General features: G+C 39.7%; 3 protein-coding genes across 3 annotated transcripts in view; all 3 read left to right on the top strand.

Moving 5' to 3' along the window:
- The window catches only part of cUnh18orf54 (chromosome Un C18orf54 homolog), a 143575-nt gene that overhangs the window by 54415 nt on the left and 70583 nt on the right, over window positions 1-18577 (top strand). The window lies entirely within an intron of this gene.
- On the top strand, window positions 3925-5590 carry LOC311277064 (vitelline membrane outer layer protein 1-like). Its single transcript, XM_084387208.1, has 5 exons — window positions 3925-4313; window positions 4438-4556; window positions 4675-4788; window positions 5055-5239; window positions 5309-5590. The coding sequence occupies exons 1-4, from the start codon at window positions 4110-4112 to the stop codon at window positions 5236-5238; spliced, it is 621 nt and encodes a 206-aa protein (XP_084243334.1). The 5' UTR covers window positions 3925-4109; the 3' UTR covers window position 5239; window positions 5309-5590.
- LOC311277075 (vitelline membrane outer layer protein 1-like) lies at window positions 12994-14735 on the top strand. Its single transcript, XM_084387221.1, has 5 exons — window positions 12994-13385; window positions 13584-13699; window positions 13818-13931; window positions 14193-14377; window positions 14447-14735. The coding sequence occupies exons 1-4, from the start codon at window positions 13182-13184 to the stop codon at window positions 14374-14376; spliced, it is 618 nt and encodes a 205-aa protein (XP_084243347.1). The 5' UTR covers window positions 12994-13181; the 3' UTR covers window position 14377; window positions 14447-14735.

Genomic DNA, 18577 nt, shown 5'->3' with positions numbered 1-18577 from the left:
ACATATTAGAAAAATACAATAAAATAAAAAATAAAAAAATTCTTAATGGCTCGTTGTCATGGTTGTTTCCGATCAACACCTGCAAGTGAGCACTAAGTGTCACCATTGAGACGGGTGTCGGATTGTTTAGAACCCTCGACACAATATGGCACATTTGCTTCGGTTTCATTGTTTCATGAAGCCTCGAACTGCCCACCACTACTTAAAGGAGACATATCATGCTTTTAAATCGTTCCTTTTTACATATAAATCATACATTTGTGGTCTATATAAAGCGGAACTGCAATGCTTGGGTCTGAATTCCTCATTATTATAGCTCCACAGGCCCCTTTTCTGATGTGCGTCTGAGAGCAACTCGTTTTGGTGCGGTCTTTTTAAATGCAAATGAGACACGTCATACCCCGCCCCCTCTCCAGTCTGCAGAGGTGACACTCGGTTCAACTCCACCCCGTTCGGCCATTTTTGTAGTTTGATAGCAGAGATACGATTATCTAGCAGCACAGAAACTTTTGGACATCCAAGATTTGTGTCAACACAGAAAACATTTCATCATTGGATAGTTTTTTTGTTTTATTAAAGTGTTGTTTTATGTCTGCTTAATGCCCGGAAAGCTTTTCAAAAAAGAAAAGGCAACTTATTTAGCACAATTCACACGGTAATTCAGGAAAAAAATATCTCCGAATGCTGCACATGAAACTTTGGTCTTCCGACCTTTTACCACGGTGTCGATTTATTTTGATTAATATGTGCGAGGGAGAGAGAGAGCAAGACAGCACCTAGTTTGGAGACGGTGAAGTCTTGTTTACACTTTCGCCTGGATCGGAAGAGAGAGAGAGAGAGAGAGAGCGCGCGACCGGGTCTCTCTCTCTGCTTGTTCTTTCAGTTAAACATGCGCCCTGTCACAAGCGCGACAGTTCATCTACATTACTCACCAATAGGCCTATTTCACAAAAATGGCCGCCAAGACCGGAAGTAGGGTACACTCTTTTCCGGTGAAAGCGCTAGCACTAGCAGTCGGAGGACAAATGCGGAGACTAAAAGCGGCCAGTCCTGTTGCGTACCTTTCTATGTTTGCACTCATAGAAGAAACAACCCTATTTATAATTGCACAGCTTTCCTTGTGACGAAATGTTGAAAAAGCGCTGGATTTGGTTTATACCGAGAGAAGAGGGGCACTTTTTTGTGTGTTAAGCACTTCACGGAGGATGAAGTCCGTGTAACTTACGAGTCTACGAGAGTCCGCTCGTATATATCTTACACCGCAGGCCGTGAAGGCCCCAACTGGGGAGAAGTTAAATCACGCCAGACACAGACGGCAAATTACGTGTCTGTGGTGTGAAGGAGTAAGCAGATGTTAAGTGTTGATGCCAGTTCGGGACTGATGCCCTGACAAAACATGTTTATATCGCACTTGATTGTTATCTGATTTGCACGTCATGCACTTTTATTTATTATTATTAACTGTTGGCAAATTAAAATTGTTTGTAGAAGTTGTTTTCTGAAACTTTCTTAAAAATGAGTGAACACGGAGCAGTTTTTCCGTGAGCGGAACTGGAAAACCCGGCGTGGATCAGGAGCGGAGTGATAACAGAACGCTTAAAGTGGAGAGAGGAACATGCTTTTGCTCCACCCCAGGCTTTGATCACATCCCCCTAAGCAGGGTGAATAGCCTACACCTCGTCTTTACATTTACATTTATTCATTTAGCTGACGCTTTTATCCAAAAGCGTATATATAATATATATATTTTTTATATATTATATATTTTATATCCATATATATGGACATATATATGTCAGAGGTCGCACGCCTCTGGAGCAACTAGGGGTTAAGTGTCTTGCTCAGGGACACATTGGTGTCTCACACCAAAGGCATGTGTCTAATCCATTGCGCCACCACCCTAATTCCCATTCAACCTCTCACCCGTCCTTCCCATTCAAACTAAAATTAAGACTATTTGAGAAATGTAAGCATATTTACAGCATTCAAATTATGAAAAGTGAATTTAAGACATAAGGACAGGGGGGAACCCTGATATTGACGGAAATCCGTCGTATACTCTCGTAGCGACTGATAACTTTAATCCCTGTATATATTATGAAGTGTATTATTGAATATAAAATTACATGCATTATGATATATTAGTAAATATATTGTCTCACATTTTTAAATATATGAAAATTCTTTATGTATTATTCAATATATTGTAATATTAACACATTATATTATTCTGTATATTTTCAAATATACTGTTAAATCATTTAATATATTGATCATTCATATATAGGAAAATAAATTTTCTTTTCATAAGGGGACCTGACAGCAAAATGTGATTTTGTAACATCATGATTTTTTAAAACATGTAATATCACTCACTTCACTCATGTTTTTAGTCTAACCATTTTTTTTATTATTTGCCTTAATTTCATTATTAGACCTACTAGCAACGTTAGGTCAAATTCACTGTAAAGATGTACAATTCTTAGTTTCATTCATGGTGGTAACATGAAAACTGAGCCATAATCTAGTCACTAGTGGAAGATTGCTGCAATCTCCGGAACAAACGAACACTTAATAACATGAAATTTTAACAAAAGCCACTAGATTTCAAACATAGCCTACAATCAGACATCATTTCAATTTATTTATTTATTTTATTTAGCTATAGTAAGTGTGAGCATGGTCATCAAGTGCTATGCCATTTAAATGAATGGAACTTTTTTTATGTAAGCAAACGTCAAGAATAATTTGTAACCTTTGTCCAATTTCGATCTTGTTACACGAAAACTATTAACAAAACGGACAACATCTGCTATTCTTACTTTTGTCAGATATATTAATGACAGAGAAAACAAGCTGTATCCATTTTGAGAATGAATGGCGATCGTAGCGGGCAGCATAGACATGTATTTATTATGTCTATGGCGGGCAGCGGCGCGACCGGAAGTATCGCTACCCTACTTCCGGTCTCGGTCGCCATTTTGGGAAATAGGCCTATCAAATAAGCCTTTGGCGGGGGCTAAAACAAGTTCAATGCAGGAAAAACCCTGTTGTTGCTGAAGTAGTTATCCTTGAAGTGCTTTGCGTTCGTGCACACAAAAATGACTTTATGGGTACATTTCTGTGAAAAATAAAACTCAACCAGGCACCTCGAAGAGGTTCTGATGCTGGGAGACAGTGTAATGAAGCGTGTGGGTTACTACATCCAACAACCGAACATTTTGACTTACCCTCTCTCGTAACTTCTGCATCCTTGAGCTTAGACTACAAAATCACAGCGAGAAATAAATATGACGGGAGTCGATGTCTTTATTTGGCAGTTCCGCTGCAAATACTGTGACGTCATTGTTCACAAAACATCATAGATAACAGAAAAATCAGAACAGGTTGAAAAATATGGCCAAAACAGAATATAAAGATATCAACGAAACACCTGAAGAGACTAACTTCAAATTTTCTATACTTCTAAACATTAAAAATATACAACAAAATGCATTTAAGGGCTAAAAAAGTGGATTTAGCATGATATGTCCCCTTTAAAAGGAAATCAGCCATCTTGGTTGGAGCCATTGGAGTTCAAGGACATGAAAAGGTGAAGATTAGAACCTAACTTCAGTGGGAAACAACACAAGCATAAAAACTGATGAGTTGATTGCCTCTTTGAATACTGATATGTCATTAAACCCAGATGCCTAGTAGCCAAGAGCTGAATAAAAAAAAACCTCAAGTGAAAGACAACAAGCCCAGAGTTGACAACTCCTTTGACCCAAAGCGTGATTATCTGCTGTATACATATACACCTCTTAACTCGTTGATTGGGTTGATTATCTGAATGTGCTCCACACGTGTTTAATTAGGCTTAATTATCTGAACGTGCTCCTCCCGAACTTTGTTAATAAAACATAATTTCTTAATTTGCCAAATATGGTAGGGGTTGCTCTTTGAGTATTATGATTGGATGGAATGGACATCGTGGTTAATGATTCTTGTGTATAAATATGAGGCTTCTTCCTAATAATATTATGCTGTCTTTGTTTTAGCATTTTCTGCAGATAGTCTTTGTAAAAGTTAATATAGCTCAGTAAAGCATTCAGACCAGTGTTGTAGCAATGCATCACTTCTTTTCCATGATGTTTTCACTGCTAGCCATTATTGGGCATGTGAGCAGTCAGTCCACAGAAGGGCCTTCTGAGCGGAGCAGCGACCGAGCTTACAGATCTGAGCTGAAGGTGTCGAACGGAATGGGTTGGGGATCGTGGGGGCCTAGGGACATGTGTCCAAGTGGAATGTACGCTGCAGGGTTTACTCTGAGGGTAAGATGGGCAATGGGCATTCCAGGTTTCTAAAGTGTAATACTAAAAAGCATGAAGATAAGTGTTACTATAGGTTGGGTTACAGTTAACTCTTTCAAATGGAAGGTTGTCTTGTTCTTTTAAGGTGGAATCTCCTCTTATTTTTGGTGGTGATGATACAGCGCTCAATGTAATTCGTCTTCGCTGTGTCGATCTGTCCAAAGCCTCTCGTCGCCATAACTCAGTCGAGTCCAGCGTAGGAGGGTAATGGACTCTAATTATAAACAATTCTGGCATTAAGCGTTTAAGCTATTTAAGTAAATTGAAGATTTTCTTGAATGATAATTGATTTGATCAGGCAACCTCTCTGTGTTTTCTTCAGCTGGGGTGTGTGGACATATGATCAAGAGTGTTCTTCTGGATTCTTGACAGCTTTCCAGCTGAGAGTTGAATCTTCCCGAGGATCTGGAGATGATACGGCCGCAAATAACATCAAGTGAGTGTGTGCTGCTATAAGTTATAACATCTCTTACTCCGTGTATACCTCTTACACAATTTCTGACCCATCCTGGGTTTATTTAGCTATTTAAGGACGCTATTTTTCCCCATCAATAGTTTAGTTCTATCACACCCGCAGTCGTGCTGCTGTTCAAGATTGCAGTGATTAGGCTGTCGGCTGCAGGTGATCATGTGACTGACATTCAATCCAACAGCACAATTACATATTTTATCATAATATTGTCACATCTGAATTTTTTCCAGGTTCAAATGCAGTGGAGGTGAGGAGCTGGAGGGTGGCGGCACAAACTGGGGCGACTGGGGCAACTGGAGCCCAACGTGTGGCGGAACGGGAATCTGCGGCATACAGACCCGGATAGAACCGTCACAGGGAAGCGAAGGAGACGACACCGCTCTCAATGACGTAATCATGTTCTGCTGTGATTAAGGTGATGTGATCGCAATCAAAAACTCAGGCTGACACACTGCAGATCAACTAAATCTGTTTATTCTTTCAGGTTTAAGAGGGTGACCACAAGAACATCAAGAAGATCAAATGTATTGTAATTATTGGTCATATTATAAACTAACATGAACCATGTCATACAACAGTTTTATAATGTAAATCTGTAAAGTCAGCCGATCATTATCACAAAATAGTCTAACCGGATAATCGGGACATTTGCACCCCGCTTTATAAGTTTAAATGATCTTATTCATTCTTGTATGTTAGTGATTCTTCTGAAGACTCCTGACCTTCTGCTGAAACGGCTGTCAAATATCAGCAATAAAGACTTTCTAAACAGAACCTTGTAGTTTCACATTGTTTTTCACAACACTTTACATCAGATCGTTCACTACATTAGTGCATGTGTCAGATGGTCTAAAGTGACTTGTATTGCATTCAAAGTAATTGCCTTATCCATTCATTCCCTGAGAATGACTAGCGTAATCTGCAGGAACACTACATTAAAGTGTAATATTGTCAAGTTACCATAAACGTTTTGCCTTTCTAAAGATATAAATGTTTAGCTAAAATGGCACAATGCACATTCAGAAAATGATTTGTTGTAAAACAAATTCAAACCACATTTTAATATTTGAGAAGACCGTAAACTCACTCCTGCAGAAAATCACAAACAGTGCCAGAATCAAGAAGCAGTTATAAATCTGCATTCAAAGACTGTTATAATCTGAGTTTATGTTTGGATGGCTGTTTTATCATGTTTCAGTTCTGTGCCTCAGTTTTCTGTTTCAGTTGGTCTCCTAGGCAGGTTACAAATGGTTGAAGGGTGTTTTCACACTGGCAGTTTAGTTGAGAACGGGACACGGTTCATGCAGACCCAGGTGCGCACTGGGGTATACCGAACCCGAGACTACCTGGAGGAGGTGATCTGAGTTCGGTTGCACTGAGTTCGGTGAATGTGAAAGCAACCCGGACTCAGGTGTGCGCTTGTTCAGGAAGTAAAGTAACCTGCACATGCGTTTTAGCTGATTATGATGTATTTAGTTAAATAAAACACAAGGGATGACAGTGTTGATGATTTATCTTGGATACAAGGATACCAGGAACACCTGGGGCCAGTTGTTCAAAGGTAAGCTGATCGGATTTTGGTTATCGGATTAGATCAAATCTTGAAAATGGGTTGTTCAAAAGCGAAAGAAGGAATCTGAAATCAGATTAGATCACGGGATCCAATCCTAGTTTTAATCTGGATGAAACCTTCAGTTTGTGTTGTTCAAAACTTGTCAGTAGGATTTGGATAACTTTGATCCAAAAAAACAGGATTATCCTGATCCCAACAGGGGGTAGGATTTCAAGGTGGATTCCAGGAAGAAAATGTAGTAAAACTTTAAAATTGGTCAAAAATACAACATTTGTATCATGTAATATAGCCTACACACACTCATATTTTTATTTTGCTTTTGATTAGCTTAACTGTTAAAGTAATACATTAGAAGTAGACATTAGGCTACATATTTGGCCTTTTGGTAGCCTAATGTAAAGTAAAAGAGATTTTGGCGCCAATAATCCCGAAACAGCTGTAAAAATCAAACAAAAATATATTTAATATTAGTTTAATTTCTAAGCTACTTTGGCACAATCATAAAAGATGAACCAGTCAAAAGATCTTTGCAAGTGAACATAAAGGTTTTTTTGGTGAACGCTATACAAAACTTTTCTGAGAGAACGCAAAAGCATTGAAATATTTGTTTTCCCCCAATCTCATATTTTTTACATGACCATGTCCCTTTGGGGGTTCCGTAGAGCACCAGCAATCCAGATTTGGTAATCGGAAAAAGTTTACATCCAGGGGCTTCATTTATAAAACTGTGCGTAGGAACCTTACTAAAAGTGTACGTGCGCCCGAAAGCCAAAAATGGCGTACGCAAAAAAATATTCAGACTTATAAAACCGTGCGTACGCCAGAACCTGCGCAGAATTCACTTTATAAATCCCAGTCAGCGGAAGATTGTGCGCACATGCGTCTCCACCCGAAATAACCATATATGGAGCTTACAACGCCTAGTTTTACTATGCAGATCCTCATCTACATATCATTTGCATATGATTATTCATTCACATGATAACTTAAACGTTATCACGTGGATGAATAATCATATGCAAATGATATAAACGGTATAAGAAACATTACATTAATACAAATCAAGTAGTTGTCTATCCTTGCCTTGTTTTTGAATAGCCTACATAAATCAAATCGTGTAAAATACATTTCAGAGAAAGTTTTTCTCAATCTTTTCCACTTGCCGAATTGTATTTTTAATTGATTTATATTTTTAATGGAAACAGATAGGCCTTGGGCATTATTTGCACTAAACTATTTTCTCAGACAATCTGGTATTATCATGATAAGCAATTATCTCTGTGGTTAAAACATTAAAGCACGCCACAGGAAAAGTGTTCAAAAACAATCGCATCCACAACAAATATTTCTAATGATTGAATTTAAAAAAATGTTGTAACTTCAGTAATGATTTCATGTTTAAGTGTTTAACTCCATTAATTTGAATGGCATATTTAATATAAATGTTTATATCAGAAGTATTTTATTTATTTAAACTGTTATTTGCGTCAGTTTCACTAAACGGCTCAACACGCTCGCTGCCGCGGACATTTAAGAAGGAATGGATATTTGCTTCAAGTGACAGGCTTGGTGATTGAAATTGTATTTGTATAATCTTTCTGTATATGTTTAATTTTCTTTAGATTTTCTGTATAAAAGTGACCAAAAATACATTTAACTCCAGCTCACCATCGGTGTCGCCAAAGTACTCCATCTCCAAAACGTTCGTACGCATGGGTCAGAGTTGGCGTGCAGGTGCGCAAATTTTCCCGTCAAGTTTTTATTTATAAATCCCACCTTTTGCGCAGGAACTGGCGTACGCATGTTTTCAGCCCCGTTTTGTGCGTACGCAAGCTTTATAAATGAGGCCCCAGATCAGGGTGATCCAATCCAATTTTGCTTTGAAAAACCGGCACAAAAGTAAGATGGATTACCTGATCCTGGATAGCACAACATGGGATTTCCAAATCCGGATCATTCTGATCCAGTTTAAACTTTATGAACAACTGGCCCCTGGTTACGCAATCAGGAAATCCTACGACGGCTGCATGGTGCAGCCTTTCCGTTGGGACACAGCTACAGTCTTTTATGTCCTTGAACACACACATAAACACACACTTCTGCTTCTTCTCATTGGTAAGACTAGTGCAAATATTACAAATAGGTTGTTAAACTATAGCACAAGTTTTGCATCAAACCACCTGACAAATGAAACCACACAAAGGTGACGAATGAGTTTAGATGAAGTTTATAAGAATGAAAAACTTGTGGCTTTTAACTCTGGTTTCACTAGCTATTTGGGTAAATGAAAACGTAATACATTTAAATGTGAATTTTCCATCCACCAACGAACTCTCGGCCGCCTTTTTTTTTTATTAAAAATGCAGTCGTCACCGGCACGCAATAACTTATGGGGTAGGATAGGCCACTAAGGATCCTTTTATGTATCCTTCCTTTCACATGGAAACAAAGGGTGCTTTTGGCGTCCCTTTTGAATCAGGATAGCCTTTGTCGCGCCGCAGTGACGCAAACGGCCTTCAAATGCGACCTTCGGAGAATGCAGCCTTCACATTGGGACACAGCTTGTGGTCCTACTTCTAGAACCTTAAAAGGAAATCAGCCATCTTGGTTGAATTTACTGGAGTTCAAGGACATGAAAAGGTGAAGATTAGTACCTAACTTCAGTGGGAAACAACACAAGTATAAAAACTGATGAGTTGATTGCCTCTTTGGATACTGATACATCATTAAACTAGTGATGTTACATATGACAATGAAGCTTCGATGCGACACATGTGACACAATTTCTAGTGAAGGCCCCTATCGGGGTGTGTATTGGTTTACTAGAGTCGCGTGATTGACGACAAATAAAGCCTCACTTTCTGTCCAATCACGTGCGCGTTAGGGGTGTAGGGGTTGTATGGTCGGGGTAGCACCTCAAGAGGAAAAAGCTTGTCACACTCCTCTCGAGGGGTGGCTTATCCTCTATTGGTCCCCACCTACACCCAGCTCTCACCTATGGGTCCTAGAAGCTGCTTGCATGCGGCAGCGCCCACCCCCTGGGCAACGGCTTTAACGGGCCGGCTGAACTAGGTGAGGGCAGCCGACGGGTTTTAAACCCCCGGTGAGACAGGGATATGCCTGCCCTAGCATGTGAAGACAGTTCCGGTGGACTAGGCGTAGGAGATCTATTTAGGGATCCATCGGCCAGGAAGGCGGCACTGCAAGGGTCTTGTGGAGACCTTAGGGCGGAAAAGGATCAGTTGCAGAACTCAAAGGTGGCTATACTTTATTCTGGAGAGGCAAAGAAGCAGACGAAGACCGAATATACGGAACTGGCTTTGCAATCAGAACTAACCTCTTGCGCCAAATCCCGGACCTTCCGGTTTGCATCAGTGAGCGAATGATCAAACTTTGTTTTCCTCTCAACCACAACCATAACATCACTATCATTTGTGTCTATGCACCTACCCTGCCAAGTTGTGATGACACCAAGGACAGCTTTTACAGCCTTTTGGACAGTCATGTGAAAGCCACTCCCATAAATGACAAGTTACTCCTGCTGGGAGACTTCAACGCCAGAATTGGCAATGATCACATGATCTGGAAGGGAGTACTTGGTCAGCATGGCATAGGTAAAATGAACTCCAACGGATTAAGGCTACTGAGTATGTGTGCAGAGAACAACCTCACAGTCACCAACACTCTCTTTAGGCAAGCGGATAAATACAAAACAACATGGATGCACCCAAGGGCCAAGCAATGGCATATGATAGACTATGCCAGCGTTTCCCAACCGGGGTTCATTGTTGCGCTTACACTCAAATACACACGAAAACATTGTCACAACCTCCGTCTTGCCGCGTATTCACATAAACACATCGGTTATGTCCGTGCTGCTGTCAACGGCAACGCGTGCGATTAATGTTTTTCAGTTTAACGCATTAACAACATTTAACGCAATTAAAGCAGCGTCCGTTTTTTTTTTTTTTATCCTTTGGCTAGCGTTACATTATATAATCACGTTCTTCTTCTTGAGTCTCAAACTAGACTGTACACTAAAGGAGTCTCAAACTAGACTGCACACTAAAGGAGACTCTAACTAGACTGTACACTAAAGGAGTCTCAAACTAGACTGCACACTAAAGGAGTCTCAAACTAGACTGCACACTAAAGGAGTCTCAAACTAGACTGCACACTAAAGGAGACTCTAACTAGACTGTACACTAAAGGAGTCTCTAACTAGACTGTACACTAAAGGAGTCTCAAACTAGACTGCACACTAAAGGAGACTCTAACTAGACTGTACACTAAAGGAGTCTCTAACTAGACTGTACACTAAAGGAGTCTCAAACTAGACTGCACACTAAAGGAGACTCTAACTAGACTGTACACTAAAGGAGTCTCAAACTAGACTGCACACTAAAGGAGACTCTAACTAGACTGTACACTAAAGGAGTCTCAAACTAGACTGCACACTAAAGGAGACTCTAACTAGACTGTACACTAAAGGAGACTCTAACTAGACTGTACACTAAAGGAGTCTCAAACTAGACTGCACACTAAAGGAGACTCTAACTAGACTGTACACTAAAGGAGTCTCAAACTAGACTGCACACTAAAGGAGACTCTAACTAGACTGTACACTAAAGGAGTCTCTAACTAGACTGCACACTAAAGGAGTCTCAAACTAGACTGCACACTAAAGGAGACTCTAACTAGACTGTACACTAAAGGAGTCTCTAACTAGACTGTACACTAAAGGAGTCTCAAACTAGACTGCACACTAAAGGAGACTCTAACTAGACTGCACACTAAAGGAGTCTCAAACTAGACTGCACACTAAAGGAGACTCTAACTAGACTGTACACTAAAGGAGTCTCAAACTAGACTGCACACTAAAGGAGTCTCTAACTAGAAAGGAGTCTCAAACTAGACTGCACACTAAAGGAGACTCTAACTAGACTGTACACTAAAGGAGTCTCAAACTAGACTGCACACTAAAGGAGACTCTAACTATACTCTACACTAAAGGAGTCTCAAACTAGACTGCATACTAAAGGAGACTCCTAGACTGCACACTAAAGGAGACTCTAACTATACTGTACACTAAAGGAGTCTCAAACTAGACTGCACACTAAAGGAGACTCTAACTATACTGTACACTAAAGGAGTCTCAAACTAGACTGCACACTCTAAAGGAGACTCTAACTAGACTGCACACTAAAGGAGACTCTAACTATACTGTACACTAAAGGAGTCTCAAACTAGACTGCACACTCTAAAGGAGACTCTAACTAGACTGTACACTAAAGGAGCTGGACTGTGAGCTGAGGAGGCTCCAAAAAAAAAAAAAAAAAATTGGAGATCAAACAGCTGGATAAAACTGACATCAGTATGTGAACTTATTTAACCAAGTAACACTTTAGTATGAATATTTATTAATGCAACTTTCTCTTTCTCCCTCCCATCCCACAAAACCAATAAAACAGTTTGAGGCCTATCTGCAGTTTCAGTGTGCTTTTATTAAGTGTAATATTGTATGGTGATTGCATCTACATCTGCACCAGCTGGGTGGTCAAGTGTGATCGGGTCAGTTTCATCGGGGAGAAGCTGGTTTTGTGGTGGTTCTCGCTCCTTTCTAATGGTGGCTATAATGCGCACTATGCCACTATCTGTGATGCCCGCTCTGTTGACTCTTAAGCGCCGAACACAGTTGAAATGTGCCTTTAGGATGCCAAAGGTCATCTCTATCTTCACTCTGGTTTTACTGAGGGCCACATTGAAGCGGTGCTGTGGCCCTGTCTGAGGTCAGGGGGTTATTGTGTACAGGGGGTTATAACAGGGGGTTATCTCAGTTCAAATTAACAGTGTTTTGTACTGTACCAAATTTAACTTGATTTCCTCAAAGCGCTGACACAACACAGACTCACGGAAAATTCGTGAGTCAAGCACTGGAGCCAGGCCATTTGGCATCCAAACTTGTGATCATACGTTCATGACCACAAGTCGTCTGCAGATAAAATGTTAAGTAGATCATTGTTATATCTGTTAATGTTACTATTCATTTAAAGATTCATCTCACAGAAAATGATCATCTCACATTCACATCATTTCTACCTGAACATTAAGGCTGTGATAGGACTTCCTATTAACATAATCTGCCTCATGTTCTCCTAGAGCAGTGGAGATTGCAGCAATACTGCATAGCCTACATGTTGCAATGAGTCTAGGGAATCCTATCATAAGATTAACAGAATTAAAAGATTTAAAATAATTCTTAACATGTACTGAATTGTATAGTACATTTGTGAAAAACCCAGGGTTGGCAGAAACTAAACTGAAACACAGCTGGCTAGCCACCTAAACCGGCTTCATGGTATAGGCCCTAGAGCTGAGGAAAATAAACCCCAAGTGAAAGACAACAAGCCTAGAGTTGACGACTCCTTTGAACCAAAGCATGATTATCTGCTATATGTATACACCTCTTAACTCGCTGATTGGGTTGATTAACTGAATGTGCTCCACACGTGTTTAATTAGGTTTGATTATCTTAATTATATTAACGTGGTCCTCCCGAACTTTGTTAATAAAACATCATTTATACTTAATATGCCAAATATGGTAGGGGTTGATCTTTGAGTATTATGATTGGATGGAATGGACATCGTGGTTAATGATTCTTGTGTATAAATATGAGGCTTCTTCCTTATAGAATTATACTGTCTCTGCTTTAGCATTTTCTGCAGATAGTCTACCTAAAATTTAATATAGCTCAGTAAGTATTCAGGCCAGTGCTGTAGCAATGCATCACTTCTTTTCCATGATGTTTTCACTGCTAGCCATTGTTGGGCATGTGAGCAGTCAGTCCACAGAAGGGCCTTCTGAGCGGAGCAGCGACCGAGCTTACAGATCTGAGCTGACGGTGTCGAACGGAATGGGTTGGGGATCGTGGGGGCCTAGGGACATGTGTCCAAGTGGAATGTACGCTGAAGGGTTTAATCTGAGGGTAAGTTGGGCATTGACTCTATTTTGCTAATATGGGGGTTGATGAGCGATTCAAAGGTTGAAACCTGTGGAGTTGCTGTTTGTTTAATTCCAGGTTTCTAAAGTGTATGTGTAATACTAAAGAGCATGAAGATAAATGTTACTATGGGTTGGGTTAAAGTTAACTCTTTCAAATGGAAGGTTGTCTTGTTCTTTTAAGGTGGAATCTCCTCTTATGTTTGGTGACGATACAGCGCTCAATGGGATTCGTCTTTACTGTGTTGATAAGTCCAAAGCCACTCGTCGCTACAACTCAGTCGAGTCCAGCGTAGGAGGGTAATGGACTCCGATTATTAACAATTCTTGCATTAAGTGTTTAAGCTATTTAAGTAAATTGAGGATTTTCTTGAATGATAATTGATTTGATCAGGCAACCTTTGTGTGTTTTCTTCAGCTGGGGTGACTGGACATCTAAGCAAGAGTGTTCTTCTGGATTCTTGACAGCTTTCCAGCTGAGAGTTGAATCTTCCCGAGGATCTGGAGATGATACAGCCGCAAATAACATCAAGTGAGTGTGTGCTGCTATAAGTTATAACATCTCTTACCCAGTGTATACCTCTTACACAATTTGACCCATCCTGGGTTTATTTAGCTATTTAAGGGCTCAGTTTTCCCCCATCAATAGTTTAGTTCTATCACACTCGTAGTCGTGCTGCTGTTCAAGATTGCAGTGATTAGGCTGTCGGCTGCAGGTGATCATGTGACTGACTTTCAATCCAACAGCACAATTATATATTTTATCATATTGTCACATCTGAATTTTTTCCAGGTTCAAATGCAGTGGAGGTCAGGAGCTGGAGGGTGGCGGCACATACTGGGGCGACTGGGGCAACTGGAGCCCAACGTGTGACGGAACGGGAATCTGCGGCATACAGACCCGGATAGAACCGTCACAGGGAAGCGAAGGAGACGACACCGCTCTCAATGACGTAATCGTGTTCTGCTGTGATTAAGGTGATGTGATCGCAATCAAAAACTCAGACTGACACACTGCAGATCAACTAAATCTGTTTATTCTTTCAGGTTTAAGAGGGTGACCACAAAAACAGCAAGAAGATCAAATGTATTGTAATTATTGATCATATTATAAACTAACATGAACCATGTCATACAACAGTTTTATAATGTAAATCTGTAAAGTCAGCCGATCATTATCACAAAATAAAGCCTAACCGGATGATCGGGACATTTGCAGACCCCTTTTGAAGTTGAAATCTTATTCTTTCTTGTATGTTAGTGATTCTTCTGAAGACTCCTGAACTTCTGCTGAAACGGCTGTCAAATATCAGCAATAAAGACTTTCTAAACAGAACCTTGTAGTTTCACATCGTTTTGCACAACACTTTACATCAGATCGTTCATTACGTTAGTGCATGGGACAGATGGTCTAAAGTGACTTGTATTGCATTCAAAGTAATGAGCCAGTTATGGTTATTTAAAAGTACATGCACCATTGAAGTAGTGAGCGAGTACACTGTGGCAAGATGGCCGCCATGTGCGGACGTCGACCTACATTGGCCAGCAGTGCGCACGAGACATCTAGCCTTTATATATGATATCTATGTTATTAGACATTCTCTGAGAATAGCTACTTTTCTTCCTGGAACTACAGTATGTAGGGTTTGTTTCTGGTGGGACACTCATTAGTGGCGCACTCAGTGCTCGCTCGGCACATTGGTTGTGTTCCTATGGTAATGCTGGCATTTTAATCTCATAATTGTTGACTTCTTTGGTAAACAGAATTAATAAGTAAAGACATGTTTGCATGTTGTATTTGGGAGGTTACAGGAGGTTATACAATAATTAACTATTAAATATGCTTCAATTAGCATTAGCTTATAGCTTATTCCCTATTTTACATGTAAACGTGTTATGTGTGTCTTTACAGGTATGTTTGGACTTTATTTTAAGTCCATATATGTTTAATTGTATAAATAAAAATAAAAGCTACACATTATTTTTATCTTTGTTTTTGTTTTGTACCATGGGTGTAAAGGAATAAGGATGACACTCTTATTGTATATGTTTATTCATATTTTAGTTAATGATTTGTAAGTGCATCATTGTGTCATGACTTTACTTGAGGAGGCACATCATAATTAATTCATTATTAACTAACCATACTCTAACATCAACTAATGGCTTGTTAATGCACACACACCCAGACCCGGAGAATATGATCATATCAGACCTGCCTATTGTGTCAGGGCCTCTGGTTAGTATTGAGCGGAAGCATTACACGGTTGAGAGAAGTCGGCATAGTACGGAAAAAATAAATAAAACCCTTGTTCCTGCTGCACCTCCAGAAGAAGAAGTGAGTGTAACGTTTTATTAACCTTTATATTAATATTTATATTAATCTTTGAAAATCGTTTGCTGCACGCTTCACGATGAATGCAGGTTTACACTCAGGGTACATTACGGCATGTTTTTTTATGTACGACGTTCTCAATATAATTCATAATTCCACGTTTATAATGAACACTGCGTTATGGTTATTGTGTTATTGTGTTACAAACAGTGTGCGCACAGAACAGAGGGGCGGGGTGAGCAAAGCTCATTATCATTTAAAGACGCATGCACTGAAACGGCGTGCTAAAAACAGAGCTGTTTTTGACCAGGTAAAATTAGTGTTTTCTTACAATACTATTGAGAATTTTTAACTAAAGTATATTACAGACGTTTAATTTAGACCCTAAAGAATCATTAGCTTGTACAAAAATGGCATTATATGACCCCTTTAATATAAATTTTTCAGGACCAAAATAACATTATGCACAGTGAGGAGCCTACAGGTTACAAGCTTCACATATTAGAAAAATACAATAAAATAAAAAATAAAAAAATTCTTAATGGCTCGTTGTCATGGTTGTTTCCGATCAACACCTGCAAGTGAGCACTAAGTGTCACCATTGAGACGGGTGTCGGATTGTTTAGAACCCTCGACACAATATGGCACATTTGCTTCGGTTTCATTGTTTCATGAAGCCTCGAACTGCCCACCACTACTTAAAGGAGACATATCATGCTTTTAAATCGTTCCTTTTTACATATAAATCATACATTTGTGGTCTATATAAAGCGGAACTGCAATGCTTGGGTCTGAATTCCTCATTATTATAGCTCCACAGGCCCCTTTTCTGATGTGCGTCTGAGAGCAACTCGTTTTGGTGCGGTCTTTTTAAATGCAAATGAGACACGTCATACCCCGCCCCCTCTCCAGTCTGCAGAGGTGACACTCGGTTCAACTCCACCCCGTTCGGCCATTTTTGTAGTTTGATAGCAGAGATACGATTATCTAGCAGCACAGAAACTTTTGGACATCCAAGATTTGTGTCAACACAGAAAACATTTCATCATTGGATAGTTTTTTTGTTTTATTAAAGTGTTGTTTTATGTCTGCTTAATGCCCGGAAAGCTTTTCAAAAAAGAAAAGGCAACTTATTTAGCACAATTCACACGGTAATTCAGGAAAAAAATATCTCCGAATGCTGCACATGAAACTTTGGTCTTCCGACCTTTTACCACGGTGTCGATTTATTTTGATTAATATGTGCGAGGGAGAGAGAGAGCAAGACAGCACCTAGTTTGGAGACGGTGAAGTCTTGTTTACACTTTCGCCTGGATCGGAAGAGAGAGAGAGAGAGAGAGAGCGCGCGACCGGGTCTCTCTCTCTGCTTGTTCTTTCAGTTAAACATGCGCCCTGTCACAAGCGCGACAGTTCATCTACATTACTCACCAATAGGCCTATTTCACAAAAATGGCCGCCAAGACCGGAAGTAGGGTACACTCTTTTCCGGTGAAAGCGCTAGCACTAGCAGTCGGAGGACAAATGCGGAGACTAAAAGCGGCCAGTCCTGTTGCGTACCTTTCTATGTTTGCACTCATAGAAGAAACAACCCTATTTATAATTGCACAGCTTTCCTTGTGACGAAATGTTGAAAAAGCGCTGGATTTGGTTTATACCGAGAGAAGAGGGGCACTTTTTTTGTGTGTTAAGCACTTCACGGAGGATGAAGTCCGTGTAACTTACGAGTCTACGAGAGTCCGCTCGTAGATATCTTACACCGCAGGCCGTGAAGGCCCCAACTGGGGAGAAGTTAAATCACGCCAGACACAGACGGCAAATGACGTGTCTGTGGTGTGAAGGAGTAAGCAGATGTTAAGTGTTGATGCCAGTTCGGGACTGATGCCCTGACAAAACATGTTTATATCGCACTTGATTGTTATCTGATTTGCACGTCATGCACTTTCATTTATTATTATTAACTGTTGGCAAATTAAAATTGTTTGTAGAAGTTGTTTTCTGTAACTTTCTTAAAAATGAGTGAACACGGAGCAGTTTTTCCGTGAGCAGGACTGGGAAACCCGGAGTGGATCAGGAGCGGAGTGATAACAGAACGCTTAGAGTGGAGAGAGGAACATGCTTTTGCTCCACCCCAGGCTTTGATCACATCCCCCTAAGCAGGGTGAATAGCCTACACCTCGTCTTTACATTTACATTTATTCATTTAGCTGACGCTTTTATCCAAAAGCGTATATATAATATATATATTTTTTATATATTATATATTTTATATCCATATATATGGACATATATATGTCAGAGGTCGCACGCCTCTGGAGCAACTAGGGGTTAAGTGTCTTGCTCAGGGACACATTGGTGTCTCACACCAAAGGCATGTGTCTAATCCATTGCGCCACCACCCTAATTCCCATTCAACCTCTCACCCGTCCTTCCCATTCAAACTAAAATTAAGACTATTTGAGAAATGTAAGCATATTTACAGCATTCAAATTATGAAAAGTGAATTTAAGACATAAGGGAACCCTGATATTGACGGAAATCCATCGTATAATCTCGTAGCGACTGATAACTTTAATCCCTGTATATATTATGAAGTGTATTATTGAATATAAAATTACATGCATTATGATATATTAGTAAATATATTGTCTCACATTTTTAAATATATGAAAATTCTTTATGTATTATTCAATATATTGTAATATTAACACATTATATTATTCTGTATATTTTCAAATATACTGTTAAATCATTTAATATATTGATCATTCATATATAGGAAAATAAATTTTCTTTTCATAAGGGGACCTGACAGCAAAATGTGATTTTGTAACATCATGATTTTT

Source organism: Rutilus rutilus, assembly GCF_951802725.1.
Source record: "Rutilus rutilus genome assembly, chromosome: 18".
Classification (NCBI taxonomy): Eukaryota; Metazoa; Chordata; class Actinopteri; order Cypriniformes; family Leuciscidae; genus Rutilus; species Rutilus rutilus.
This window is presented reverse-complemented; position numbering and strand designations above follow the sequence as displayed.